This window comes from Ctenopharyngodon idella, chromosome 24 (assembly GCF_019924925.1).
Source record: "Ctenopharyngodon idella isolate HZGC_01 chromosome 24, HZGC01, whole genome shotgun sequence".
Taxonomy (NCBI): domain Eukaryota; kingdom Metazoa; phylum Chordata; class Actinopteri; order Cypriniformes; family Xenocyprididae; genus Ctenopharyngodon; species Ctenopharyngodon idella.
This window is the reverse complement of record NC_067243.1, coordinates 17,330,957-17,347,707: the sequence shown is the minus strand read 5'-3', so window position 1 is coordinate 17,347,707 and position 16,751 is coordinate 17,330,957. Positions and strand designations below refer to the sequence as shown.

The window sequence follows — 16,751 nt, the reverse complement described above, 5'->3', positions numbered from 1 at the left end:
ATCTGATCAACTTAATGTCTGTTTTCAGTAATACTGAACATATGTGATTAAAAAAAAAAAAATATCTAGATGATATTGGTCAATGAACAATGAAAAGAACAAAGTACCAGTTCAGTGATGCTGATGGAGCCTGTGATGTCTGATGATGCCTCTGGTGCTCTTCCAGCATATTATTCCTGATGCTAATTGAAACAGCAATGTGTCATTTGCATATCATTTGCACTCTCAGAGTATGAACACATGTCCTTCAAACAAGGTTGAGCAACAGGAAGTATGTTTGCTATATTTTTTTAAATGACTCACAACCACCAAAAACATAGTTTTGACAAAATAATAATACTTAATTATTTATTAAATGAATGAATAAATTAATAAATGACTATATGAATAAATAATACAATGACTGCAAGGCAGAAGTGTATTTCCCATATGGGAATTTCCCAATATTCTTTTTCACATATTTTTATATGCTTTATGCACAGGCCGTACATATGTAGAGATTTAAATATTGCTTTTAGATAATTTCAGTCTATAATAATTATAAAAATAGCCTTGAATATATCTTTAGTCCCCATTAAAATTTAGACTTAGAAATATTAGATTTAAGATTTAAAATTTGCTGTCTTAAAAACACTAGTATTTACACCAGGAAATGGAAGTATAAGAAAAATTTGCACAAAGAACAGTTTATTTCAAACCACATATTGTCACATCAGTCAAGGTTTTTTTTAGAAGATTAAATACTTTATCATATTGATAAATTATATAGTAAGTTATTTCCCATTTTTAGTCAGAATCGTTCAGCTATATCATATTGAGCTCACATCTACTGACTTTCTCATTGAAAATGAGAAAAAAATGATTTAAGGATTTACATATGTTTTATGTGTCATTTTACAACTTTCCAAAAAAAAAAAAAAAAAAATATTGAGACATCTCATTTGAAAAAGAAACTGAAATATTGGTTATGGAATTATGTGCTGAGATTTGAGCCAAATATTCGGTCACTCAGATTTCATTTTCTTTTTAAATACTACTTTAAAACAAAGATATTTTATGATAGAGTAAATCACAAAACAAGACAACACAAATATCATCAAAAGAGTGAGAATAACATCTATACAGTGGTACTCAATCCAGGACATTCTGAAAGACTGTGTTCGTAAATGAGAGGCTCCTCTATTCCTCATGACAAACTCAATCCAGAAGACAGCATGATCAAGAGGTTTCATTGGCTGGTCGTGGTGCAGTCTGGACAGTCTCTGCATGTTCTCCCTGTAAGATGGGTTATGCAAAACCTCCTTTAATGCCTCTAGAAACACATTCCTGTCCAGAGTTGCAAAGTCTACAATTTTTGCTGTTCCCTTTGCTTGCATCCTGGAGAGATTGTCAGGTTGGTCAAAAGCCAAAGGAAGGCCCACAATAGGCACCCCATGGTAGATGGCTTCCTGAACTCCATTGGTGCCTCCATGTGCCACAAACACTTTAGTTTGAGGATGTCCAAGCAGGTCATTCTGAGGGAGCCAGTCCACAATCAATGTGTTATTACCAAGGTTGGCAGGTCGTGGTCCTGTGTGTCTCCAAATAACCTTTTGAGGCAGTTGGGCAAAAGCTGCAGCAATCTCATCATTGATTTCACTCAGAAGCTGACCAAAAACAGTTCCTAAAGTCATGATGATGACCCCATGCTCTCCTGAGCTCTGTACAAATTTCTCAAGGTCATCTGGAAGTGGCTTAGCTGGTTTGCACTGGAAGCCACCCATATAGACAACATTTGGCATTGTGGGTCGTGGAAACTCAAACGTGAAGTCGTTTCTCATGAGCCAGATGTCGGCATTCTGGAGGAGGGAGAAGAAATCAACATCGGGGCCAAAATATTTCTGGGTAAACTCTTGGTAAGGAGAACCAGAGTATTTGGAATTTTTATAATGAATCATTAAATATGTCATCACGTTCATGACTCTCTGACTGAATGTCATCTTGTCAGTCAGCTGTAATCCTGGGACAGGTATATATGAGAGAGGAGATGGAGCTATAACAAAATGGGCTTCTCCGTACACGGTCCAGCGCACATTAAACACAAGAGGGAGACCAAGACGGTGTGCCAGTAACACTCCACCTCCGAAAGCAGGATCCGTCAGAACAATGTCATATGCAGCATCTTTCAGTGAATTCATCAAGGTCTCATCTTCAAACATTGTAGCTGTCATATTGCAAATTCGCTGATGAATTTCTGCAAACCTCCTAAAAGATTCTTCAGCAACTGCCATTTCATTCCAAAATGATCGTCCTTGTCTCTGCATTTTCAGTAATTGAGGGAGAAACTTCTCCATGAAGTCATTGTCAAATTTACCATTCTCCACAGTAATGGAAGTGTAGAGAGGAGACTTCTCCTCAATATACCAGCTATTTGAGTCTCGGACCACAGTGATATTGTGACCTTTTGAATGCAACTCCACAATAAGGACCTTCATATTGATCCAATGACTTACATCCACAGGAAAGACCAGAACTTTACCAGCATAAGATCTCGACAGAGCAGATAACATGATGAACAATCCAAGAAGGGTGGAGTGATGCATCTTCATTGATTACCTTTGATAAGAAGGAATATAATCTGAATTAAGATTTCAAAAATACAATGATAAATGCAATACCTATTATTGTCCTGAAATAATCTGTAAAACTGCAAGGTAGTAGGACAGAAGATATAAAGTCATACAGATTTGGAAAGACATAAGGGTTAGTAAATGATGAAACAAATTTAATTTTGGGGTGAACTAATCCTTTAAAACAATCACAAAAGTCTCATACTGCTTCAACAATCAATAAGGTTGTAAGTGTTACAAAATGCAGTTAGCAACAATGATGACAGATTTGTTGGGATCATGGAAGAGGGTGAAAAAATCATGAAATCATGTCTGCATTCTGGAAGAGGGAGAAGAAATCAACATCGGATGGAATTGAACATTCAGTCTTTAATATAACATTTAATTATTTGGCATTTTGGGTCGAGGAAATTCAAACGTGAAGTCGTTTCTCATGAGCCAGATATCTGCATCCTGAAGAAGAGATTTCTGATCCAAAGTATTTATTGCAGAAGGAATGGTAGTGTGAGGAAATAAACCTGGTTTTGTAAAGCGAAAACATGTATCCCATTACGTTCTGCACACGCTGACCAAACATCATCTTATCAGTCAGCTCTAATCCTGGTACAGGAACATACGACAGAGGTGAAGGAGCTATTTCGTAATGTGCCTCTCCATGCATCGTCCAACGGACATTTAGCACAAGAGGGAGGACAAGACGATGGGCCAGGAAACTCCCAACTCCAAAAGCCGGATCTATCAAAATCAGGTCATACTTTGCAGTATGGAGTGTATCCATTAAGTCTTTATTTTCAAATATTTTCCCCATTTTGGGAAAGTTGATTGCAATGCATCTCTTCAAATACTGTTCCAACCTCTGAGTTGACTCCAGATGGACCATTTTTCTTTACTGATGACCAGAATATGCCTTGTAAATGCATCAAGCAGCTCTTTTTCAATGCCACCGCTATTAAAAACAGTGAAAGAGGAGACTGCTCCTTAGCCCCTTTCGCACTGCATAATTCTAGGATCTCTATAGTCTTTGGTTATAGGAACTAGCAACCAGGGTGATTCCCTGAGAAGTAATTTCCCCCCAACCCAGGGACCATTTTACAGGTTGTATTCGCACCGGAAGTAGGAACTCTGAAGTGGCTGACAGCAGCATCATATATGCGCTGCATTTACTAACATCAACAACTGGAGGATGGAAGACACCGTGATCGGAGCTGTGTTTGTTGTGTGTTGTGGGTTTCGTGATAACGGAGATGGAATGTAGGCCCATATATTACGCGATTGAAAGAGCAAGAAGTAGGGCTAAGAGACGAAATGTCATGTGGTTTTGGGTTTCGGTTCATGTTTATATTTTCATGTCTATTATTTTGTAATTCTTATAGTCTTAATTCCACTCATGTGATCATGTCATGTGCTTCCCTTGTTCATGTGTCTTGTTCTGATTGGTTCCCTTGTCTATGTGTCATGTTCTCATTGGTTCATTGTTGATTATTGTCTTGTTTAGTCATTAGTCTCTGTGTATATACACAGATCAGGCATAACATTATGACCACCTTCCTAACAGCCCTGACCCGTCGAGACATGAACTCCTCTAGACCCCTGAAGGTGTGCTGTGGTATCTGGCACCAAGATGTTAGCCGCAGATTCTTTAAGTCCTGTAAGTTGCGAGGTGGGGCCTCCATGGATCGGACTTGTTTCAGCACATCCCACAGATGCTCGATTGGATTGCTCCCCACGTGCATCAATGAGCCTTGGCCACCCATGACCATGTCGCCAGTTCACCACTGTTCCTTCCTGGACCACTTTTGATAGATACTGACCACTGCAGACTGGGAACACCCCACAAGAGCTGCAGTTTTGGAAATGCTCTGACCCAGTCGTCTAGCCATCACAATTTGGCCCTTGTCAAACTCACTCAAATCCTTACGCTTGCCCATTTTTCCTGCTTCTAACACATCAACTTTGAGGACAAAATGTTCAATTGCTGCCTAATATATCGCACCCACTAACAGGTGCCGTGATGAAGAGATAATCATGGTTATTTACTTCACCTGTCAGTGGTCATAATGTTATGCCTGATCTGTGAATAGGCCTCATGTTACGATTGTCCCTTGTCTAGCTTTCTTCCCTGTTACTGCTGTTGGTGAGTGTTCTGCTCTATGGTCATAGTCAAGTTAAGTCAAATCCTTGTTTATTTTGTTCATTTTAATGTAAATAAATTGCACATAGGTTCAACTGCAACTTGCCTACATTGGACTTTACGACACGAAATCTCCTATGACAACTTGCAGTTACATATCATCGAGGCTGAGAAAAGAACACAACCCCACAGACAACAGGTGAATGCCGTTATTGCTGTATTCCAGGTGTGGAGTAAATATTGTTGGCACTGCTTTTTAAAAATGCCAGGTGCTGGTGTTTCATATGCATTTGGCCAGGTTCATTCTCGTGTTTGAGCTTGCGGAAGAGGTTTGTTCTTGCACGTGAAGCAGGTTTGGTTGTGCTTTTATGTTCAGTGATCAATGTTTATATGTGAATAAAAGCCCAAATTAAATCTGTTTGTCATATAAAGTGATCGAGTCTCCTCAGAAAATTTGGACTAAACCACCCAATTGATATGGATTTGTTTTACAATCTGTTTAATAACTTTTTGAAGCATCAAAGTGTCAGTTGCGTAGCTGTCTATGGAGAAAGTTCTCAGAGTTCGTCAAAAATATCTTCATTTGTGTTCCGAAGATGAACAAAAGTCTTACGGGTTTAAAACAACATGAGGGTGAGAAATTAATGACAGAATTTTCATTTTTGGGTGAACTAACCCTTTTGGGGGCATGTCAGTGAGAAACCATGCAGAAAACCACAATATTTATAGATATTTAGCAGTGACATTGTCAGGTTTTTTTATTTACAACAAAATAAGCTAATTCCCTGCTTAAAATATAATGCCATTGTAATATAACAATTATGTAACAATAAAGTTTACAGTGTCTTCATAAATTAATTAAAAACATTAAAAAGCAAAACACACCTGACACACATTCTTTGTTCTTCATTTTCTGGAAGTAGTTTTTAAAAACCTTGCTGTATTCTTGTGTAGTTAATTAAGAGAAGGTACACCACCAATTTGCTCTGACGAAAGTGACTTGAATGCACCTGACGTCATAAACACAATTTCCCAATTCCTAAATATGAACTTCCCAGGAGGACTTGGACGCACCCTGCTCTGATGTAAGAACTAATTTAGTTCCCCAAAAGGAGTTCCTAGAACTAAAATAATTCCTAGTTACGGCGGTGTGACTACGCCAAAAAGTGGGTAGCTCTGCCAATAGTTCTAGGAAATAGGAACTAAGAAAACCCTTACGAAACAAAAATAATGCAATATATTACATAATACATTGCCATATGGGAAACTAGTGCTTATATTTTTCAGTATACTGCAATATATGCATTGACCATGTATGGCTATATATTGATACATATAAAATATTTATAAATGAAGACATAAATAGCATTACATTCAAAGTTTTATCCCTTATTGTGTACATATATTGCACATACATGTTCCCATATAAATGTGAATGTATTGTACACACATATAAACACACATTCATGAAATGATTTAGGATCAGTGGTTACAACAGACTTCTAGTTCCTAGCATGCTTTGGCTCTGACTGCTAAAGGAGAGTAAATGTTAAAATTAAGTGCTATTTCATGTGTTTTGCTCAATATTGATATAGGGGGAGATCTGTTAGTGTTTAAAGTTGTATTATTTTGGAATTTAAAAGGTTTTCGGGTATGTGTGAGTTTTTGGAGTTACCATTGTGCTGAAGAGTAGAGCCTGAGGTTAGGTTGATGATTGGCTGAACACCATTAAGACTAATAACTTTATTTAAAAAGTAACGGCTGTGCACGCTATAGCACAGTGGTAGAAACTTTAGTACATGCAGGTGTGCTTTTGTTAACTAACTTGAAAATATGGAACATTTAAAATGTAAATTATTATAAAATATAAGAAATGTGTTACATAATATATTTTACCATATATGTGTTTATACTGCATGAGTAAATATATCTGCAATATATTATGCATGCAGTACCATATCTGATCACATATAAATCTATATATTATGAAGTATATTACTGAATATAAAATTACATTATGATATATTAGTAAATATATTATCACATATTTTTCAATATATGAAAAGCGGCAATTCCTTATGTATATGTATTTACGCAATATATTTTTCATTATATTTTCAAATATACTGTTAAATCGTGTAATATATTGATCATTCATATATAGGGAAATATATTTTCTCTCCATAAGGGAAGGTTCCTCCAGTGCGAAAGCGAGGCTCTAAGCACCGTTACGTTGTGACCTCGTGAATGTAATTCCTCAATCAGGACTTTCATATTCACCCAGTGACTTCCATCCAGTGGAAATACTAACACTTTACCTCCTAACACTTGAGATAATATGCTCATGAATGTTAACAAAGTGACAGGGAGGTAATACATATTCGTTTATAACCTTTGATGAAAGAAAGTTGATTACATTTAAGTTACACAAAATATGCCAACACTTATTTGAATTGTTTGGGTAAAATAAAGGTAATCTGCTTCACTTACCACAAAAAGTTTACTAGCTGCCCATGAAAATCCCAGCATGCGACTGAGCTTGTAAATTTCTGACTGCTTTACACTACTAAAATGATGTGAAACAAGCCCTGCCCAGCTAATATGTTCAACGCATTGGGAGTGCACATGGAAATGTTGACTTCCTTGTGCACACAAAACATGTCTAAGCTTGTACATGACATTGTTATGAGAACTGCATAGATTTATTAGATTATGTCTGCTAATGTCCGCCTATTAATCTACTACAACTATAATTTTTACCCCAATACATTTTTTCCCAAATGTTAGTGTACTGGTTGTTTACCAAGGAGACAACAGCGTCATTGAAATGCTTGAGATGAAATATATATGAGTCATGTGATATGTCAAGAAAATAAAGAAGGTATTACCTGTGAACAATATTTTTTTTGTTCCAGTAACAGGCTATATATTTAAAAAAAAAAAAAAAAAAAAAAAAGAATAAATAATATTTACCACAACAGTCATTTCTGACACAGAATACCATAAAACACAAAACAATTGAACTTTATTAACACACAAAGTAAACTAGTGAGAGAATGAAAAGTGTGCTTTAAACATCCTGTTAGAGCCATCTTTTCTTTGAATTAGAGTAGAATGTTTGTCTGGTTATTGAGATTTGAAATTTCTTTTTTGTCATTTCTTTGAGCTGAATACCTACCGCTAGTGTTGGGGTCACTGCACCTAGATAACAGAGATCGTATTATTATAGGGAGATAAGAGGGTCTGTATCTCTTACCATTGGAGAAAGCGTAACAGCTAACTTAATCACGTGCGGCACCTCTCAGCCTATCGTGTTGCCGTTCAAAACTCCTCCCTGCGTACCGCCCGTACAAAGCCACTGGAAGGCAAGCCTGCAACCTTTACCCAAAAAAGCATAACGGCTAATGCTAACGCTCCGCCTCTGGCGGTACTCAGGGAAGGAGACCAGAGGCCATTTTTTGAATGGATGTCAATGGATGAGAGGCTTCACTATGCTGATTAAACAGCTTTTGTGGGGAAATAGCTAATCATTTAATTAATCAACAGCCTGTTTGCTAATCTTCAGCATGTTTTACACTAAACAATACTTTAGTTGGGTACTATATGTAGATTTTAGCTTGATAAAAGTGTATTTTTTTAAGAGAAGGCAGACTAGAGAATATTGCGACATGCAGGACTCATTTACAGCTTTACCCAACAGCAAATGTGCCGCATTACTGTTTAACAGATGTTGTGTAAGAGCCACTGGAAGGCAACCTTTAGCAACCTTTAGATCTGTTGGCATCATGGAAGAGGGTGAAAAAAATCATGAAATCATGTCTGCATTCTGGAAGAGAGAGAAGAAATCAACATTGGATGGAATTGAACATTCAGTCTTTAATATTTCAGTTAGATCTGTACAATTGGACAGTTATTCAGTTATATATTGCTTCATAAACTGAAGTCATTCATACTTTTAATAAGTAGCCTATATTTACATGCACAGTTATAATTGATTACAGTGGGTTTTATCATAGTCAAGCAACAGTCTTCATCTGTCTGTCCAAGTATGTGTCATCTAACGCGTAATCGATCTGAATGATCAAATACACATTGCAAGTCACCTCTTTCTTTCAGAGCATAAGCACAATACAGAGGCCAATTGTTATCTGATTAATGCTGGACAAAGCTAAACAACATTATTGTTATTGTGGCTTTGTAAAAATCGGACTGGCACAACTGGAGTCTGTTTAAAGCCTTTACATGACATTTTAAAAGACAAATTAGTTTGACTGAAGTCAAACTTTCTGCATGTGAACAAAAAAAGAGACTTCATCATAATACAAGGGAATACTTTTTTCTTGCATTAATCACAGATATGAAATTTACCTCTATTGAGGCTCAAGATTCTACTGACAATAAAAGTATCTCTAAATAGTCAGTGCAAAAAAATCAGTAAATGCCTGAATTTGCTGTGAATTCAAATTGTAATCTTACTAAAATGTTGTTTTACAAATCCAGCAACAATATTTATTCACAATGAACTCATACAGTAATTATATCTCATGCACACTTTACTTTCTTTTTGAACAAAACTCTAAAAAGATATCGAATCACATATATAATCAAAAATGCAAATATGAAAAGTGTTGCTGTTAGAGTCAAAATAACATCTACAGAATGGTACTCAATCCAGGACATCCTGAAAGACTGTGTTCGCAAATGTGGGGCTCCTCTATTCCTCATGACAAACTCAATCCAGAAGACAGCACGATCAAGAGGTTTCATTGGCTGGTCGTGGTGCAGTCTGGACAGTCTCTGCATGTTCTCCCTGTAAGATGAGTTATACAAAACCTCCTTTAATGCCTCTAGAAACATCGTCCTGTCCAACTCCGCAATATCCACGAGTTTAGCTGTGCCTCTAACTTTCATTCTTGAAAGATTGTCACCTTGATCAAATACTAAAGGTAGACCCAAAATGGGAACGCCATGATAGATGGCCTCTTGGATGCCATTGGTGCCTCCGTGTGTTATAAACACTTTAGTTTGAGGATGTCCAAGCAGGTCATTCTGGGGTAACCAGTCAACGAGTAATGTATTATCACCAATGTTGACAGGTCGAGGTCCAGTGTGTCTCCAAATAATTTTTTGAGGCAGTCTGGCAAAAGCGGCAGCAATTTCCTCTGTGATGTCTTGTGGAAGATGACTAAAAAGAGTCCCTAGGCACATGACAATGAGTCCATGCTCTCCTGAGCTCCGTACAAACTCCTCAAGGTCATCTGGAAGTGGCTTAGCTGGTTTGCACTGGAAGCCTCCCATGTAGACGATATTTGGCATTGTGGGTCGTGGAAACTCAAACGTGAAGTCGTTTCTCATGAGCCACATATCTGCATCCCGAAGAAGGGATTTGTAATTGATTTCTGATCCAAAGTATTTATTGCAGAAGGAATGGTAGTGTGAGATATACCTGGTTTTGTGAAAAAGCGAAAACATGTATCCCATTACGTTCTGCACACGCTGACCAAACGTCATCTTATCAGTCAGCTCTAATCCTGGTACAGGAACATACGACAGAGGTGAAGGAGCTATTTCGTAATGTGCCTCTCCATGCATCGTCCAACGGACATTTAGCACAAGAGGGAGGGCAAGACGATGAGCCAGGAAAAATCCGCCTCCAAAAGCCGGATCTGTCAGAAGCAGGTCATACTTTGCGGTATGAAGTGAATCCATTAAGTCTTTATTTTCAAATATTTTCCCCATTAAGGCAAGTTGATTGCAATGCATCTCTTCAAATATCGTTCCAGTCTCTAAAGCCAGTGTGAATTTACTCCAGATGGACCATTTTTCTCTTCTGATGACCAGAATATGTCTTGTAAATGCATCAAGCAGCTCCTTTTCAAAGCCACCGCTATTAAAAACATTGATAGAAGTGTAGAAGGGAGATTCCTCCTTGATATACCAGCTGTTAGAGGCTCTAAGCACCGTCACGTTGTGACCTCGTGAATGTAATTCCTCAATCAGGACTTTCATATTCACCCAGTGACTTCCATCCAGTGGAAATACTAACACTTTACCTCCTAACACTTGAGATAATATGCTCAAGAATGCTAACAAAGTGACAGGGAGGTAATACATCTTCGTTTTTAACCTTTGATGAAAGAAAGTAGATTACATTTCAGTTACACAAAATATGGCAACACTTATTTGAATTGTTTGGGTAAAATAAAGGTAATCTGCTTCACTTACCACAAAAAGTTTACTAGCTGCCCATGAAAATCCAAGCATGCGACTGAGCGAGTAAATTTCTGACTGAGTTACACTACTAAAATAATGTGAAACAAGTCCTGCCCAGCTAATATGTTCAACACATTGGGAGTGCACATGGAAAAGTTGACTTCCTTGTGCACACAAAACATGTCTAAGCTTGTACATGACATTGTTATGAGAACTGCATATATTTATTAAATTATGTCTGCTAATGTCCGCCTATTAATCTACTACAACTAAAATTTTTACCCCAATACATTTTTCCCAAATGTTAGTGTACTGGTTGTTTACCAAGGAGACAACAGCGTCATTGAAATGCTTGAGATGAAATATATATGAGTCATGTGATATGTCAAGAAAATAAAGAAGGTATTACCTGTGAACAATTTTTTTTTTGTTCCAGTAACAGGCTATATATTTAAAAAAAAAAAAAAAAAAAAAGAATAAATAATATTAAACACAACTGTCATTTCTGACACAGAATACCATAAAACACAAAACAATTGAACTTTATTAACACACAAAGTAAACTAGTGAGAGAATGAAAAGTGTGCTTTAAACATCCTGTTAGAGCCATCTTTTCTTTGAATTAAAGTAGAATGTTTGTCTGGTTATTGAGATTTGAAATTTCTTTTTTGTCATTTCTTTGAGCTGAATACCTACCCCTAGTGTTGGGGTCACTGCACCTAGATAACAGAGATCGTATTATTATAGGGAGATAAGAGGGTCTGTATCTCTTACCATTGGAGAAAGCGTAAAGGCTAACTTAATCACGTGCGGCACCTCTCAGCCTATCGTGTTGCCGTTCAAAACTCCTCCCTGCGTACCGCCAATTCGCACAAGCCTGCAACCTTTAGCCAAAAAAGCGTAACGGCTAATGCTAACGCTCCACCTCTGGCGGTACTCAGGGAAGGAGACCAGAGGCCATTTTTTGAATGGATGTCAATGGATGAGAGGCTTCACTATGCTGATTAAACAGCTTTTGTGGGGAAATAGCTAATCATTTAATTAATCGACAGCCTGTTCGCTAATCTTCAGCATGTTTTACACTAAACAATACCTTCGTTGGGAACTATATGTAGATTTTAGCTTGATAAAAGTGTATTTTTTAAGAGAAGGCAGACTAGAGAATATTGCGACATGCAGGACTCATTTACAGCTTTACCAACAGCAAATGTGCCGCATTACTGTTTAACAGATAGAACAATAGATGTTGTGTAAAAGCCACTGGAAGGCAACCTTTAGCCAAAAAAGCGTAACGGCTAATGCTAATGCTCTGGCTGTGGCGGTACGCAGGGAAGGAGTTTTGAACGGCGGGCACTGATGTCACTGCCATTACACAATAGGCTGAGAGGTGCCGCACGTGATTAAGTTGGCCGTTACGCTTTCTCCAATGGTAAGATACAGACCCTCTCATCTCCCTATTATATACAATCTCTGGCCCGTACCGCCAGTTAGCATTAGCCGTTACGCTTTTTTGGCTAAAGGTTGCAGGCTTGCCTTCCAGTGGCTTTGTAGATAACACCTGTAGGGTCCTGCATAAAGAGATTTAGTTGTCAGCCTAGGATACCTGTCAATAAAAACACAAGTTTTAACTGCATTGTAGGTTTCCTTGTCAATTTTATTATTTTTCTTTTTCTCCTTTTTTTTTTTTTTTTTTTTTTGTCAAACACTTGGATGGAAATAAATCAAGCAAACTTTTCAAAAGCGGATTGACTGGATACTGGTTAATATGGACTAAATGTGTCCATAGTTGTAAAACATTCTTATATTTAATCTATATCTCACGAGTCACAGGATAAGAAACAGTGAAATTTACTTGCTGTATTCCTCATTTACTTGCTGTATTTCTTATCAACACTAGATGGCGATTAAAAGTAGCATCCTTACTAATTTGGGTCGTCTGTCATTTAAACTTTTTTTTTTTTTTTTTACCGAAAAAGACCCTGACGTTTTCTTTTCTTTTTCACTTAATTGCTCGGCCGATCACGTGCTTCACTGCAGCGTGCGGATATGCGAAACTGACCGGAACGGCGCGAATTTCTGAGGTGAGGTAAAGTGTAAGTTTTTGAATGTATTAGCGTTTGAATATCTGTAAACCTCCTATAAGTTTAATCAGCAAGTGCCATTTCATTCCAAAATGATCGTCGTTGTCTCTGCATTTTCAGCAGGTGAGGGAGAAACGTCTCCATGAAGTCATCGTCAAATTCACCAGTGTCCGTGGAATTGTAGAGAGGATACTCCTCTTCAGTATACCAGCCATTTGAGATTTGGACGCGGTGATATTGTAAGTTTTTGAATAATCTGTAAAACCGCAAGGCAGTAGGAAAGAAGATATAAAGTCATACAGATTTGGAACGACATGAGGGTTAGTAAATGATGAAAGACATATAATTTTGGGGTGAACTAATCCTTTAAAACAAAAAACAAAAACAAAACAAAAATAAAAAAAACCTCTCATGCTGCTTCAACAATAAGGTTGGTACTACAACTTTTACAGAATGCTGTTAGCAATGACAGATTTGTTGGCATCATGGAAGAGGGTGAAAAAAATCATGAAATCATGTCTGCATTTTGGAAGAGAGAGAAGAAATCAACATCGGATGGAATTGAACATTTAGTCTTTAATATTTCAGTTAGATCTGTACAGTTGGACAGTTATTCAGTTATATATTGCTTCATAAACTGAAGTCATTCATACTTTTCATAAGTAGCCTATATTTACATGCACAGTTATAATTGATTACAGTGGGTTTTATCATAGTCAAGCAACAGTCTTCATCTGTCTGTCCAAGTATGCGTCATCTAACGTGTAATCGATCTGAATGATCAAATGCACATTGCAAGTCACCTCTTTCTTTCAGAGCATAAGCACAATGCAGAGGCCAATTGTTATCTGATTAATGCTGTACAAAGCTAAACAACATTGTTATTGCGGCTTTGTAAAAATCGAACTGGCACAACTGGAGTCTGTTTAAAGCCTTTACATGACATTTTAAAAGACAAATTAGTTTGACTGAAGTCAAACTTTCTGCATGTGAACAAAAAAAGAGACTTCATCATAATACAAGGGAATACTTTTTTCTTGCATTAATCACAGATATGAAATTTACCTCTATTGAGGCTCAAGATTCTACTGACAATAAAAGTATCTCTAAATAGTCAGTGCAAAATAATCAGTAAATGCCTGAATTTGCTGTGAATTCAAATTGTAATCTTACTAAAATGTTGTTTTACAAATCCATCAAGAATATTTTTTCACAATGAACTCATACAGTAATTATATCTCATGCACACTTTACTTTCTTTTTGAACAAAACTCTAAAAAGAGACCGAATCACATATATAATCAAAAATGCAAATATGAAAAGTGTCGCTGTTAGAGTCAAAATAACATCTACAGAATGGTACTCAATCCAGGACATCCTGAAAGACTGTGTTCGCAAATGTGGGGCTCCTCTATTCCTCATGACAAACTCAATCCAGAAGACAGCACGATCAAGAGGTTTCATTGGCTGGTCGTGGTGCAGTCTGGACAGTCTCTGCATGTTCTCCCTGTAAGATGAGTTATACAAAACCTCCTTTAATGCCTCTAGAAACATCGTCCTGTCCAACTCCGCAATATCCACGAGTTTAGCTGTGCCTCTAACTTTCATTCTTGAAAGATTGTCACCTTGATCAAATACTAAAGGTAGACCCAAAATGGGAACGCCATGATAGATGGCCTCTTGGATGCCATTGGTGCCTCCGTGTGTTATAAACACTTTAGTTTGAGGATGTCCAAGCAGGTCATTCTGGGGTAACCAGTCAACGAGTAATGTATTATCACCAATGTTGACAGGTCGAGGTCCAGTGTGTCTCCAAATAATTTTTTGAGGCAGTCTGGCAAAAGCGGCAGCAATTTCCTCTGTGATGTCTTCTGGAAGATGACTAAAAAGAGTCCCTAGGCACATGACAATGAGTCCATGCTCTCCTGAGCTCCGTACAAACTCCTCAAGGTCATCTGGAAGTGGCTTAGCTGGTTTGCACTGGAAGCCTCCCATGTAGACGATATTTGGCATTGTGGGTCGTGGAAACTCAAACGTGAAGTCGTTTCTCATGAGCCACATATCTGCATCCCGAAGAAGAAATTTGTAATTGATTTCTGATCCAAAGTATTTATTGCAGAAGGAATGGTAGTGTGAGATATACCTGGTTTTGTGAAAAAGCGAAAACATGTATCCCATTACGTTCTGCACACGCTGACCAAACGTCATCTTATCAGTCAGCTCTAATCCTGGTACAGGAACATACGACAGAGGTGAAGGAGCTATTTCGTAATGTGCCTCTCCATGCATCGTCCAACGGACATTTAGCACAAGAGGGAGGGCAAGACGATGAGCCAGGAAGACTCCAACTCCAAAAGCCGGATCTGTCAGAAGCAGGTCATACTTTGCGGTATGAAGTGAATCCATTAAGTCTTTATTTTCAAATATTTTCCCCATTAAGGCAAGTTGATTGCAATGCATCTCTTCAAATAACGTTCCAGTCTCTAAAGTCAGTGTTAATTTACTCCAGATGGACCATTTTTCTCTTCTGATGACCAGAATATGTCTTGTAAATGCATCAAGCAGCTCCTTTTCAATGCCACCGGTATTAAAAACATTGATAGAAGTGTAGAAGGGAGATTCGTCCTTGATATACCAGCTGTTAGAGGGTCTAAGCACCGTCACGTTGTGACCTCGTGAATGTAATTCCTCAATCAGGACTTTCATATTCACCCAGTGACTTCCATCCAGTGGAAATACTAACACTTTACCTCCTAACACTTGAGATAATATGCTCAAGAATGCTAACAAAGTGACAGGGAGGTACATCTTCGTTTTTACCCTTTGATGAAAGAAAGTAGATTACATTTCAGTTACACAAAATATGGCAACACTTATTTGAATTGTTTGGGTAAAATAAAGGTAATCTGCTTCACTTACCACAAAAAGTTTACTAGCTGCCCATGAAAATCCAAGCATGCGACTGAGCGAGTAAATTTCTGACTGCGTTACACTACTAAAATGATGTGAAACAAGTCCTGCCCAGCTAATACGTGCAACGCATTGGGAGTGCACAAAAAAAGTTAACACCACATACTTTCCTCTTCCTTGTGCACACAAAACATGTCAAAGCTTGTACATGATATTGTTTTGAGAACTGCATGCATAGATTTAGTAGCTTCTAAGTCCTCTACCATCCAAATAAAATAGCCTGTCAATCCACTACAACAAAAAAAAATTCACCCCAATACAGTTTTTCCAAATCTTGATGTTCTTGTTTAGTAGGAGACAACAGCGTCAGTGAAAAGCTTGAGATGAAATATATGTCATATATATGAGTCATGTGATATGTCAATAAAATGAAGAAGGTATCTCATGTGAACAATATTTTTTTTTGTTCCACTGATAGGCTATATATATATATATATATATATATATATATATATATATAGCCTTTTTTTTTTTTTTAAATGAAGAAAAAATATTTAACACAACAGAATCCTATAAAACAAAACATAATTAAAATATGATGGGAATGACACTGAACTTTCGGGAAAAAAATGCCAAAAAAAAATTATTGTAACGCACACTGGACATTATTAGTATACAAAGTAAACTAGTGAGAGAATGAAAAGTGTGCTTTAAACATCCTGTTAGAGCCATCTTACTTTTCTTTGAATTAGAGTAGAATATTTGTCTGGTTATTGAGATTTGAAATTTATTTTTTGTCATTTCTTT

The 16,751-nt window shown here is 37.3% G+C and overlaps 3 protein-coding genes and 1 pseudogene across 6 annotated transcripts; all 4 read right to left on the bottom strand.

Annotated features, from left to right (window-relative positions):
- Positions 1–317: 317 nt before the first annotated feature.
- On the bottom strand, positions 318–16,017 carry LOC127506652 (UDP-glucuronosyltransferase 2C1-like). Of its 3 annotated transcripts, none has more exons than XM_051883299.1 (2): positions 15,954–16,017; positions 318–2,595 (listed from the first exon to the last, which is right to left on the bottom strand). In XM_051883299.1, the coding sequence occupies exon 2, from the start codon at positions 2,586–2,588 to the stop codon at positions 1,005–1,007; it is 1,584 nt and encodes a 527-aa protein (XP_051739259.1). In that variant the 5' UTR covers positions 2,589–2,595; positions 15,954–16,017; the 3' UTR covers positions 318–1,004. The 3 variants fall into 3 exon arrangements, with proteins under 3 accessions (XP_051739259.1, XP_051739258.1, XP_051739257.1); XM_051883298.1 differs by lacking the exon at positions 15,954–16,017 and adding an exon at positions 10,966–11,056; XM_051883297.1 differs by lacking the exon at positions 15,954–16,017 and adding an exon at positions 7,231–7,379.
- Positions 2,602–3,769, bottom strand: LOC127507736 (UDP-glucuronosyltransferase 2A1-like; annotated as a pseudogene).
- LOC127506657 (UDP-glucuronosyltransferase 2A2-like) lies at positions 8,597–16,018 on the bottom strand. Of its 2 annotated transcripts, none has more exons than XM_051883306.1 (2): positions 15,954–16,018; positions 8,597–10,867 (listed from the first exon to the last, which is right to left on the bottom strand). In XM_051883306.1, exon 2 carries the CDS (start codon positions 10,852–10,854, stop codon positions 9,283–9,285), a length of 1,572 nt encoding a protein of 523 aa, XP_051739266.1. In that variant the 5' UTR covers positions 10,855–10,867; positions 15,954–16,018; the 3' UTR covers positions 8,597–9,282. The 2 variants fall into 2 exon arrangements, with proteins under 2 accessions (XP_051739266.1, XP_051739267.1); XM_051883307.1 differs by lacking the exon at positions 15,954–16,018 and adding an exon at positions 10,966–11,098.
- LOC127506658 (UDP-glucuronosyltransferase 2A2-like) lies at positions 13,591–16,079 on the bottom strand. The gene is made up of 2 exons (XM_051883308.1): positions 15,954–16,079; positions 13,591–15,855 (listed from the first exon to the last, which is right to left on the bottom strand). The coding sequence occupies exon 2, from the start codon at positions 15,840–15,842 to the stop codon at positions 14,274–14,276; it is 1,569 nt and encodes a 522-aa protein (XP_051739268.1). The 5' UTR covers positions 15,843–15,855; positions 15,954–16,079; the 3' UTR covers positions 13,591–14,273.
- Positions 16,080–16,751: the final 672 nt, after the last annotated feature.

Bases quoted from the DNA above. Each gene is read 5' to 3' on its own strand.
- LOC127506652 (XM_051883299.1), bottom strand. From the start codon at position 2,588: ATGAAGATGCATCACTCCACCCTTCTTGGATTGTTCATCATGTTATCT.
- LOC127506657 (XM_051883306.1), bottom strand. From the start codon at position 10,854: ATGTATTACCTCCCTGTCACTTTGTTAGCATTCTTGAGCATATTATCT.
- LOC127506658 (XM_051883308.1), bottom strand. From the start codon at position 15,842: ATGTACCTCCCTGTCACTTTGTTAGCATTCTTGAGCATATTATCTCAA.